Source organism: Phacochoerus africanus, chromosome 9 (assembly GCF_016906955.1).
Source record: "Phacochoerus africanus isolate WHEZ1 chromosome 9, ROS_Pafr_v1, whole genome shotgun sequence".
NCBI lineage: Eukaryota > Metazoa > Chordata > Mammalia > Artiodactyla > Suidae > Phacochoerus > Phacochoerus africanus.
Window position 1 is genome coordinate 99,233,228 of NC_062552.1, and position 12,951 is coordinate 99,246,178.

At 44.2% G+C, this 12,951-nt stretch overlaps 1 protein-coding gene across 9 annotated transcripts in view; it reads right to left on the reverse strand.

The window, feature by feature from the left end:
* Positions 1–2,026: 2,026 nt before the first annotated feature.
* NUMB (NUMB endocytic adaptor protein) overlaps positions 2,027–12,951 on the reverse strand; it is a 181,877-nt gene continuing 170,952 nt past the window's right edge. For 5 of the 9 annotated variants that reach the window (XM_047797733.1, XM_047797734.1, XM_047797737.1 and 2 more), the window contains 4 exons: positions 9,964–10,257; positions 8,305–8,454; positions 5,423–5,569; positions 2,027–4,122 (listed from right to left, as the gene is read on the reverse strand). In XM_047797733.1, the coding sequence (XP_047653689.1) occupies positions 3,407–4,122; positions 5,423–5,569; positions 8,305–8,454; positions 9,964–10,257 (1,307 nt within the window). In that variant the 3' untranslated portion in view covers positions 2,027–3,406. The remainder of the gene's footprint in view (positions 4,123–5,422; positions 5,570–8,304; positions 8,455–9,963; positions 10,258–12,951) is intronic. The other 4 variants (XM_047797741.1, XM_047797740.1, XM_047797739.1 and 1 more) reach the window with 2 other exon arrangements.

Below are 12,951 nucleotides of genomic sequence, written 5' to 3' on the forward strand. Positions count from 1 at the left end.
TGATCTCAAAGTTAATTCCTATCTCACACAGGAACACTAGCTCCTGTTGTGTCAAAGAAGCCTTCTTTGCTAGACTAGATCTCATGTGGGGTCCAAAGAGCAATTCATTGCTCAATCTCTCCTGGCCTTCTAGGTAGTACAGCAACCAGCTTCCAATCTCACCTGTGCGGCACCATTACCAGCTTGGTGGGTGTGAAAGCTCTTGGCAAAGGGGATACAATGAAAGGCTCAGGATGGGGATCCAGGATGAAAGAGCAACCGGTGCATCACCAGCTGAATATGAAGAACTAGAAAAGCTCTTTCCTTTCACCAGGAGGCTGAAGCCCTCCTCCCGAGGCTGACAAGCCAGGCCCTGAGAGCTGGGCCTGCTCCGCGCAGGGACCGAGGAGCCTCTCCTCCTCAAGCAGGAATCTGTGATGCAAGGTACCTGCTGCCAGATAAAAACCAGTCTATTTTTTAAAACAGCACCAGGGAGTTCCTGTCATTGGCTCAGTGGAAATGAATCCCACTAGTATCCATGAGGATGTGGGTTTAATCCCTGGCCTCGCTCAGTGGGTTAAGGATCCAGTGTTAGCATGAGCTGTGGTGTAGGTCACAGAGGCAGCTTGGATCCCACATTGCTGCGGCTGTGGTGTAGGCTGGCAGCTGTAGCTCAGATTCAACCCTTAGCTTGGGAACTTCCATATGCTGTAGGTGCAGCCCTAAAAGGCAAAAAAAAAAAAAAACCCCCAAAAAACTAAAACAGCACCAGCAGGATGGGGGGTACCAATGGAGGGGAGGATGATGTAGTAACAGGGAAGTAGTTTCTGAAATGGTCCGAGTTGGAAGAAGTCATTCTTCCTCTCTCAGAGCCTCTTAATGCTTTGCTGCTAAAACAAGAGGCCCAGTTTCAATGAGCCCCTGAGTTCCTTTCCACTTTAACCTTGTTCAAGTCTTCCAGAGGACTGGCCAGGCCTAGTAACAGAGGTCATTCTGGGACTCAGGAAAGATGGGCATTACAGGGGAAGGTGACTTTTATTACCAGCACACTGACTAGAAAAGAGATCCTGAGTCATGGGCAAGTGATATTTCTTGGTCTACCTCTCATTTAACAAAAGAAACGGGCCAGGGCACAGACCTTTTTTCCATTTAAAAAAGTAGAGGGAGTTCCCGTTGTGGTGCAGCAGAAATGAATCTAACTAGGAACCATGAGGTTGTTGGTTTGATTCCCGGCCTCCTTCCAGAGGTTAAGGATCTGGTGTTGCTGTGGCTGTGGTGTAGGCTGGCAGTAGCTCCAATTAGACCCCTAGGCTGGGAACCTCTATATGCTGCGAGTGCAGCCCTATAAAGGAAAAAAAATGGAGGCCTGTTTTCACTTACCATGGCTGGTTTTGGTATACAACTTGGAAAATAACGGCTGCTTTCTTGCAGTCCCCTCTTCTCTAGTTAAAACTAGTATTTGGCCAATTGGTAACATCTCAGAAGGAAGTGTGAAGTTACTTAGCTCTTTGTAGAACGAGTCACAGGGTCATAGGCTGAAGTTAGAGCAGAACTCAATCTAGACCAGAGGTTTTCAACCCACTTCCAATACTGGGAGCTTTTTAAAAAGTGAACCTGGGGTTCTACTCCCCCGATTTTTATTTAGTTGGTCTGGAGTATGGGCTGGGCATGAGGACTTTGAAAGCTCCCAGATGATTATAACATGCATCCAAGGTTGCAAATCACTGCTTCGACTCCAGACTTCTCAGAATGTGAATCTTGTTCCAATGCAGATTCTGATTGCTAAGTTTGGGTGGGGCTGAGGTTCTGGATCGCTAACCAGCTGCTCCATACTTTCAGCAGCAAGAATCTGCCATTAGAGATGCACTTAGGAACAACCAAAGCCTAAAGTATGAATTTAAGAATATGGTAGTCCAACAAAAGATTTTCCAGCCATTAAACTAGAGATCTGTGGCAGCCGTGATGGAGAGAGAACAAGACCAAAAAGAACCAAAACTCACTTGCTAATAAAGAAAAGGGGAAAGAATAGCTCTTCATGGCCAAAAGCTTCTACCACGAACATTTATTTTTGTTAAAGCAGATTATAAATTCTCATCAGTACAAATATATATAACTTACATTTGATTGTAAGGCCAACGTTCAAAAGTAAAAATGAGATGGGATCTCATGTTACCAGAGGTCAAGTGGCTGCAACTGGCAATGGGATGTTCTGCTCGCCACAGGGGAGAGGGGTGGGGAGGGACACACACACACACACACACACACACACAGTGCGAATAAAACCAGAATCTCCATCCCTACAACACTCATGGGAACAAAACTTAAAGGACAAAACAAAATCCACCAACACCTACATGACAAACCAACACAGTAACCCGTGTTCCCCTCTGTGGATATGATTATGTCATTGTCACTAGTGTTAAAGGATTAACAGAAGGAAACTGCAGCAATATGTAAAAGAAAATACATATTCTCTAGAGAGTAGATTGATTCCATTAAAATAATGACATTAGAATTTCATTATAGGTTTAAAACCAGGACAATACTGCTCGCTCTTTATTTAAAACTACAACCTAGTGACTGTATTGGTCAAAAGCGTGATTGTTGTTGCAATGTGCTACTTACAGTGAATGATACCAAGCCAGCCAGGGATCCCGTCTGCAACTTCCAACCCTTCCTCTTTTTACTTCAATAGGCATCAGTGATAAATCAATCTTATGTACAATTTCTTACAGCTAACCCTTTTACCTTTGGCAAGATTACTTACAACTCATACAACTTTTAATATTGAGAACTATTTAAAATATTCTAAATGCATAAAAATAAAGATTTTGGCTTTTCGATATATATTTATAATATTTATTTTTACTCAAAATGGAAGCTCAACTTTACCCCAAAAATATAGCTCTGCTGGGCAGCTACTGATGTGCCCTCCTGGGAATTCTGGCAGCACAGGCTGCCTCTCATTCCCAGCCCAAGCACAGGCCACTCTGTTCTTGATCTGTAAGAGAGTCTAGTACTGAGAGAGGAAGCAGGTGAATGGCCTGAAATTTGAACAAAGGGAGGTAATTTTGCTTCCCGTTGTGTTTTATATTCCAGTAAATGTGCTTTGAATACAGATTCCTGTTCAGATACTTCTGCCTCTCTGCTGCCAGAGATTTATAAGGGGCTGAAGGATGAGGGGGACAAAGGGTAACATTTCCTTGACTTCTTTAGTCTAATTGCAAGAAGCTCTTCTCTAGGAATGGTTTTCTCCACTTTCACCAATCGCCTCCCTCAGCATTCTATGTCTGGACATGCTCCTTGGGACCTTTGGGATCAGTGGAAAGTGTACTGGTTGGGAACGCAAAGTTCCCTTGGCTCCTCTGACCTCCTCTGCCCCTCCCTTACCTAAGTAAGGACAAAATACATAAGCCATAAGGACTGCTTAAAGTTCAATTTCGAAAGTCTTCTGTAAGTCACTGGAGAAAGGGTTGGTGGGGGAGGGATTAGTACGCTGCTTGGACTTGCTTTCTAATGCAGCCCACTGGGCTTCGAAAGGATCCACGGGGCAGGTGCCTGCAGGCACCTCTGTGCGCTTGTCTCCTGAAGCCAACCTGCCATCGTCTACACCATTGAAAGCTGCAGAACCGTTGAGGTGCTGAGCAGGTGGCTTAAAGAAGGGACTGGCAGTAGCACTGCTTGTCTCGTACTGTGGGAATGTCTGCTGCTTGACCAGGCTGGGAGACTGATGGGGCTGGGCAGCCTGGGGGTGGCCTGCAGTGCCAAACACGTTGGCAACCATCTGGGAGGGAGTGATGCCTACCACAGGCACATTAGGGGCTGGATAGGGCATCCCATTAGCCACAGGATAGGACTGGGCAGGGACAAAGGCTGGCTGCAGGGGTGGGACCACACCCACTGGCATGGGCTGAGAGGTGAGGAATGCATTTCCTTGGAAAGGTGGCGCTGGCTGGGAGATGGCAGTAGGTGGAGGAGGCTGGAGAACTGGCTGCAGAGGGGCAGCTGAGGCCTGGGGCTGCTGAGCCCGGACGCTCTTGGATACCTCTTCCAACCAGCGGTCAGCCTCAGAGGGAGTGCGTCTGTGACCAGCCTGGAAGAGACCTGAAGAGACAGCACCAGAAGATTGACCCCACTCAGTCCCTGGAACAAACAAGAGGAAGACAGAGGAAGGAATCAGAGTCTTTAGGGGCTTCTTTCTTCACCTGATAACCTTGGTTATTTGAATGATCCTAAGGTGTGGAAGGAACAAGCCTCCCAATGGGATATTTTGAGGATTTGGTAGGTGGGAGGAAAGCCTCTTATTACCAGCTGAGGAGAGGACGAGCTATGGCTCAACTGCATCGAACCAAGGTAGCTGGCTGGCATCAGAACTCCACCCCCCAAGCCCCTCTGCTGTGGCTCATTCATAGTCTAGAAGCCAGCTTGCACATACTCTAAAGGGCCCGAGTAATTCACCTTCTGCTCTGATAGGAGGAAAAGAAAATAACCAGTGACTTGGTGTTGTACTTTGTGGCCCCTGCCTGGCTTCCAGACACATGCTGTCTTTCTGGTGAACTGCCTTTTTTTTTTTTTTTGGTAATAAATGTTGATTATAGAAAAACTAGAAAGTACCAAAAAGCAAATATAAAGCTTTTTTTGTAGGCCTGCCATTGCAGGAGGCAGGGTCCTGTCTTCCTATAGGTATGTCCGCAGATCCAAATCCAGGGACAGACACTCTTGAGGCAGGGCCTAGGAATCTGTATTTTATGAAAACTCTATGGGAGGTTCTGTAGTCCTAAAAACTGTCAATCTAGTCTCCTTAGTTCCTTCACCATCCCTTCTTTCTTTCCCCCCCCCTTTTTTTCTTTTTACGGCCGTACCTGTGGCACATGGAAGCTCCTGGTCTAGGGGTTGAATCTCGGCTGCCAGGCCACAACTTGTAGCAACACCAGATCCTTAGCCCACTGAGCGAGGCCAGGGATTGAACCCACATCCTCATGGATACTATGTCAAGTTCTTAACCCACTGGGCCACAATGGGAACTCACATCTTTTTTGTCTTTTTAGGGCTCTTTTTAGGGCCACAGATGAGGCATATGGAAGTTCCCAGGCTAGGGGTCGAATTGGAGCTGTAGCCGCTGGCCTACACCATAGCCACAGCAATGCAGGATCCAGGTTGCGTCTGTGACCTACACCACAGCTCACAGCAAAGCCAGATCCTTAACCCACTGAGCGAGGCCGGAGATCGAACCCGCATCCTCACGGATACTAGTTGGATTCGTTTCCACTGCGCCACGACGGGAACTCCCTCTCCTCTTTTCTTAATAGTTTATTTCCAAGAGGGCACACTCTTTTCCTAAAAGGACTCCTCCCTGATTCCCACTTAAGTAAATGGCTGATTTTTCGAACCAGGGTCACTTATCTGATCCCAGAATCCTCACCACCATCTGTGGCCACCTTACCCGAACATGTGGCTGCAATTCCCTTGTTAGCAGCATCAGGGGCATAGGCCCAAGGGTTGGTTTCACGCACAGGCATTGCTACGGGTGCTAGAGCAGTATGGGCTGGCTTAGCAGCAAGCACATGGAAGGCTGAGTCAGTGCCATTAGCTACAATGGGAGCAGACAACATCAATGGAGTTAATTCATGCAGGGTGTACAGGTGACCCTCGGGAGCTGGGTCAGTCAGGCCACTGTGCAAAACTGATGGAACAGATAAGACAGAAAAGTTTGTGTTGGCAGAACCATGCAATTTGGAATGGATACAGAAACCTTTTAGCAAAGAGGTAATAAGAGTTTATAATTAAAATGGCTGTGCTGATAAAATTTAATGACTTTTTAAGGAAAATATGTGTTCGGGGAGAGAGGAAATGAAGACTAGAGAAACAATTTCAAATTAAGTTGAACAGAGTTCCTTTGTCTTACAAGTAGAAAAATCTATTCTACATATACCTTAGTCTTTGACACAATGACACAGATCGAAGTATTTCTTCTTCTACCACTTTTCCAAAAGATCAAATTACGCTAACAATAATAACAATGGTGACAATCATTCCTCATTATGTGCCAGACACTATGCTAACAGTGCTTTAGTGTGCATCATCTAATTTAATTCTTTCAAAAACCCTATAAGGCTGGTATTATTCCCATATTACAGACGAGAAATTAAACTTGGTATGTTTTCGTTTGCTTCACAGTTTTATAATTTGTTACAGGATTATCTCTTTTTAAAAAGACCTTTTCACCCTTGGTAATGTTTGCAGTATCTCAAGGCAGCTACTATTCTTTCCTCTCTTCCTTTACTAAATCTCCTAACCCTTGCTCCTTTACTCCAGACTTCGATTCCATCTGCTTCTACTCCTTACCCCAGCTCTTGAGATTTAGTATGCGGCAGACAAGTAGAGACCTTTCCCTGCCCTACATCATACTCATTCCCTCTTTAGGATTCGGTAACTATGCTTCTGGCATTGGTACTGTTACCTAGGGCTCGTCTAAAAGACTCGCTCACCCACAGACTGAGAATCCCTTAAAGGCAGGGAGAGGACAATACTCAGTTTTGTACACCCATTTCCCTGCCCTGTAAACAAGGAGAGAGTCGGTAGAATATAACAGGAACTATATCCAGAAAGACCTGCGTTTAAGTCCTCTGTGATCTGGGCTACTTCACCTCTCTGAGCTCCTTTTCCTTATCTGTGATGCTTACCTCAAAAGGCTGTTTGAGAATTACATGAGATGAGAAAATGTATGGGTCCTTACCATGATGCCCGTGGTGCTAAGTGCCCAATAAATTGTGCCTATCATTATTAGTACAAACCTTTGTTAGATGAAATGAAAAGCCACTTGTACACATGGCTATTAGGGTTGTTTATTTTTATTTTATTTATTTATTTATTTATTTATTTATTTATTTATTTATTTATTTATTTATTTATTTTTGGGTCTTTTTGCCATTTCTTGGGCCGCTCCAGCGGCATATGGAGGTTCCCAGGCTACGGGTCGAATCGGAGCTGTAGCCACCGGCCTACGCCACAGCTCACAGCAACGCTGGATCCTTAACTCGCTGAGCGAGGCCAGGGATTGAACCTTCAACCTCATGGATCTCAGTCGGATTAGTTAACCACTGAGCCACGAAGGGAACTCCTGTTTATTTGTTTTAAAGAGATTTCCTCTTGGAGAAAAAGCATGTTCCAATTTCCTCCAATAGGAGCAGGGTACTGTCTCCAAAGCAAAACTTTTTCTGAGTTCTCTCCCCAAAGAAATGAAGAAACAGCAATTATAGAAGCTGAAATTCTAAAAGTCTGTAATTTAAGATATGTAGACTCTTTGCTGACCTTTGAGTCAATACCAACTATTAATTCATTATCTCTAAAAACAACTTTTAGTATATCTTCAATGCCATAAAGGCTAATTTTAGGATACTTGTTATAGAGGATGAAATGAACTAAGCCAAAAGAAGTACCTTTTTCTTTTTTTTTTGTCTTTTTGCTATTTCTTGGGCCGCTCCCACGGCACATGGAGATTCCCAGGCTAGGGGTCTAATTGGAGCCATAGCCACCGGCCTACACCAGAGCCACAGCAACACGGGATTCGAGCCGCGTCTGCAACCTACACCACAGCTCACGGCAACGCCAGATCCTTAACCCACTGAGCAAGGGCAGGGACCGAACCCGCAACCTCATGGTCCCTAGTCGGATTCGTTAACCACTGCGCCACGACGGGAACTCCAAGAAGTACCTTTTTCTTTACGGGCCTCTCAATCTTGGCAACACTGATACTTGTGGCAGACAGTCCTTTGCTGTGAGGCTGGCTACTGTGTACACTGATGAGCGCTGACTGGCATCCCTCGCCTCTAGCCCGGTGTCAGCAATAACCACCCCACAAACTACAAAACTTAAAAATGTCTCTAGACAATGAATGCTGAATTTTCCCTGGAGGCAAAAATCACCCTAGGTTGAGAACCATTATGCTAAAAAAAAAAAAAAAGCATAAGGCTAGAACCAATTCTAATGACTGCTGTTTTTGGAAAACAGGCTGGATACTCTGATTTTAACAGTTAAGTAGCAAATAAAGCCGTGGATTGGGACTGTGGAAGCTCCTGATAGAATGGGATGAAAGACAGCTAGGTACGTGCAAAATGACAACTGCAGACATCTCAGGAAATGGTAAGGGGAATAAAGCACGAAGACATTGTCAAGTAGGGAAATCAAGGATTCTAAGACAAATTCAGAGAAAGTGAGTCTGACCAGCTCTTGGGAAGCTCAGGATGCCAACTTACAGTTAGTGAGCAGTGTCATAAAAGTACTAGTTTCAAAGAGAACAGCTGAGCAGGCTAGGTGGGCACCAACCTTGAAAGGCAGGAGACTGTGGTGCCACCACTGTCACTGGTTTGGTCATTGGAGCGGATGAAAAAGGGTCCTCGGAGGGTGTGCTGAAGGCATTGGTGATCTGCGAGCACAAGGAGCTGATACTCTCCGCTTCCCCTTCTACCTCTGGCACTGCAAGACAAACAGAAGGTGGCTCCAGACAAGATAGCAATTGAACAATCCTAAAACAGAACAGGAGATGCAAGGTGGCATTTGACACCGCATCTTTTATTTGTGGAAGGAAAAGTCTCAACTGTCAAGAGGGGCTAAAAAAGCAGCTTCAAAAAATTTACTGACCACTAGTCACTGGCTTTTCACATGAGAAGGTATAAAATGATAACAATTCCTTACTAAGGTCTATCTTCCTCTCTTGCAAATCCCTGGATTTCTTTATTTCCTCTCCTGTGTGACTCTGTTGAGAACTTGCTGTACTCTTTTTGTGTCAAGATGTTCAGTTAGTGAGATTTTTCTGAAAGGTATCTGTAACCTGTTTGTCTTCTGACCAGCTCTCAAGGCTGTGGTCTGAGTTAAGCTCTGGAGCCCTTCAGAAACTCTTGTCAGAAAATGGGTTAAAGTCAGGGGCACCAGTGTGTGCTCAGTACTTTTCTCTGTAATAAACTATGACAATGTCATCACTCTCATTTTTTCTCCAAAGTACCAGGTATATGAGCTGTGACAACATGAAAAATGTCTATAACATGAGTTCCAACTGTGAAAAAAGAATAGTGGTTTTTGTTTCCCTTCTGCTCCAGAGTGAAACTAAAAATGAGGTACTTGAAGCAACTGGAGTTTCGTTTTTTACAGGGGTTGAGAGGTGGAAAGACTCAGTGGTCATCTAGTCCAACTATTCTTTAATTCTAGTTTTATCCATCAAAGAACTTAACTCTCTGTACCTCTGTACCACCACCAGTGGGAGTGCTCTATTGAGGCAGAGCTTCCTCATATTCTGTTATAGCCCCGGCTCAACATGTCTCAGAGTGAAGTAAAATAGGTTCCAATAAAAGCACTGACCAGACCTGACACTTTAGCTCTGAATCTTATGATGAGGATAGAGCTACAGGGGCTGGCTCAGCTGTATAGAGGCCACACAAAGGCCCGTGTGGCAGTTGTGAAAGGTAATGACTCTCTGTGAGCAAGCCCACTGTCTCTGATGAACAACAGGTCTTAGATTTACACAGGAGATCGTTTAGAGTTTCTTCCCTGTGGAGCCAACCAGCCACAAGGACAATGAGAACGTATCCATTTCTTTTGGTACATCCTACAGTAATGCTATTTAACTGGATATGTTTCCTAAGTCTTTCAAATTAACTCCCTGCTGGGTCCCAAATGACAGAACAAGAATGGAAACTTAAGACCCTTGATGTCTGGAAACAGGTAGACTTTCATCAGGACAAGCCAGCAGCTCAGGCTAGGAATTCCCATCATGACCCTGATACCTATTTATTGATGAGAAATGTACTATTCACACCTCTCCCCATGAACCTCAGTTTTCTCCCAACGGGAAATGATACAAAATAGGTTCAACCATCAACCAGCCTCAGAAGGAGGGGTGGCTAGTTTGAGGGGATCAGGGTTCGCTGGAAGTGATGATAACGAATTCAGTGCCAGAGCACCCAGTGAGTTAGGCGGATGCTGCATTACCTGCATTTTTAATTGGGAAGTCAGTCTTCCTCTGCATAGTGGAAGGCAACTCGTTGATGCGCAGGGATAGCTGGCGTTTAAAGGGTGACATCTTCTGGCTAAGAGCAGGAAATCCTCGGAAAGAGCCTTGGCGGGCAAGTTGTTCAATTGGTGCGTGCCGGCGTGGGATGGCATGAGGGTTGTTCATCTCCAGAGAGGCAGTGGCATCCAAAGTGGGAGAGGTGGGGGAGGATGGGGATGGGGTAGTGTTGCCAGGGGCCACTGATGAACCAACAACTGTCTTATCTGTTTCAGCTCAAGAAAGTCAAGAGAAAGAGGACCTTAGCAATGTCTTCAAATAATTTGAGCTTACACTGCTGAGGAACTCAAAACCCCTCCCAGGTCCTTTTACACATCTCCTTCCCTATGTCTTTTAAAGGACAGGTTAGAAGCAGGGCTCAAATCTATTTTTCAGATAAAAAAAGTTTAATAATCTACAACATGTGACATGGTACATCCACTAAGACATAAATATTAGATCTTCGATTCCCATGCAGTTATTTAACTTAAGACTGTGAACAAGATTTAAAAAACAACAAAAAAACAGCAAAAAAAAAAAAAACAAAAAAAAAAAAACCCCAAAACAACTCTGTACCTATGAATTCCTAATGTGAGGTCCTTTAAAGAATAACTGTTCAGGAGTTCCTGTCGTGGCTCAGTGGAGATGAACCTGACTAGTATCCATGAGGACACAGGTTCGATCCCTGGCCTCGCTCAGTGGGTTAAGGATTTGGCATTGCTGTGGCTATGGTGTAGGCTGGCAGCTACAGCTCTAATTCGACCCCTAGCCTGGGAACCTCCATATGCCATGGGTGTGGCCACCCTAAAAAGACAAAAAAAAAAAAAAAAGAATAATTGTTCACAGTTTTCAGTCTTTTTGTGTTTGGGGGGCAGGTCGTTAGGAGTGGCAGAGTCAGAAAGGCCTAAACAAGCATAAGTTTGATATCAAAGAATGTCATAAAGCAGTCTTTAAATCATGGGCAAGATGCATTTGTGGCTCATTTGAATAAATGTATACAGAAGTAAAATTTTATTTTTATTTTATTTTACTTATTTATTGTCTTTTTAGGACCACACCTAAGGCATATGGAAGTTCCCAGGATATGGGTTGAATCAGAGCTGCAGGTGCTGGCCTATGCCAGAGGCACAGCAACGCAGGATCCGAGCCACGTCTGTGACCTACACCACAGCTCGAGGCAATGCCAGATCCTTAACCCACTGAGCAAGGGCAGGGATTGAACCTGCAACCTCTTGGTTCCTCACTGCGCCACAGTGGGAACTACCCTAAGTAAAATTTTAAAATGGAGCAAACTTAGATACAAGATTATTTCCACATGAGTACCAGCTGCGTCCCACTCTGACTGCGGTAAATCTCTGCTCTCCTCCCCTCATGATCCTCTCTGTAGATGCTAGGATGCAACCATTTTGGCAGTTGCTGTGTGTAGCAAAAAATACTATTTCGTGGTATTAAAGAACATGCTTCCAGTCTGAAAATCACTGAAACACATTAAATTAGAGCTATACATATTAAATTTTCTAATTAAAATAGCATGGTATTTTTTCTTTGGTATCCTGGCCCAATATTTATAAGAGATGAAAAAAATCACAATCAATAATTTAATTTTGAATAAAAATTTGTATCCTCTTTTTTGGCTTAAAAATAAGAGCTATTTGGGTCAGTATTAGATTAACGTGTTATTTACTTATTTTCTTTCTTTCTTTCTTTTTACAGCTGTAGCTGCGGCACATGGAAGTTCTTGGGTGGAATTGGAGCAGCAGCTGCAGGCCTACACCATAGCCACAGCAACACAGGATCTGAGCTGCATTTTCAACCTATGCTGCAACTTGCAGCAAACACTGGATCCTTAACCCACTGAGCAAGGCCAGGGATTGAACCCATATCCTCATGGAAACTATGTTGGGTTCTTACACTGCTGAGCCACAATAGGAACTCCCAGATTAATGATATTCTCTAAAATGGCTGGTTTAGAATGAAAAGAATATAGTAAAAAAACAGCAAAATTAATGTATATTAAACTAACTGTTTGATTCCAAAACCTTCCTTATTGGCTTCAACCCTAGTTATACACAATAATGCAAAGCATTTTCCCTTAGGCCTATGACTTAGTCCTAAAATATGCCCACTCAACTTTAGAGAACAGAACCTCCGGGTAACCTGAATGCTTACACAGGCAGTTCTGCTATGCTGCCTTGTGTACCTGAAAAAACTCAACATTCTACAAAACCACAGATTAAAATTAATGGGGCTGTGGAAAAAAGAGTTAGGGGCCAGCTTCTCAAAATCTGTGGACATTTCTCCCTAAAGCACTAAATTAACAGTAATAATCTAATAAGAAGAGTAGCACTGAGAAATCTCTGCCTGCATTTACACCTGGTAGCACTGTCAGTGGGTTCTCCGCAGCTTAAAACTGGGACTTGTACTTTTTCCTTCAAGACGTAGGTTTTTTTTTTTTGTCTTTTTGTCTTTTCTAGGGCTGCACTCGTGGCACATGGAGGTTCCCAGGCTAGGGGTCTAATCGGAGCTGCGTCTGCGACCTACACCACAGGTCACGGCAACACCAGATCCTTGACCCACTGAGCAAGGCCAGGGATCGAACCCGAAACATCATGGTTCCTAGTCAGATTCGTTAACCACTGAGCCATGACGGGAACTCCAAGATGTAGGTTCTTGATAGCATCTGCTCCTCACAGAGATCAGATGCATCAGAATTAAAAATCTGTTACAGGATGCATGTTTTCCCAATTTTACTTTTAAATGTCTTTGCAGCTTCTTCAACTGTACTCTCAGCTTCCCTGGGTAGTTTAACATAACGGAAGCCACTAGAGAAGCCACTCTAAAGGAAAAGACTTTGTTTAGATTTTCAGCTTTGTCCTGAAGGTCTTCATTTGCAAAGAGTTCTCTTTGTGAAAAAGCTTGCCCCGATAGCT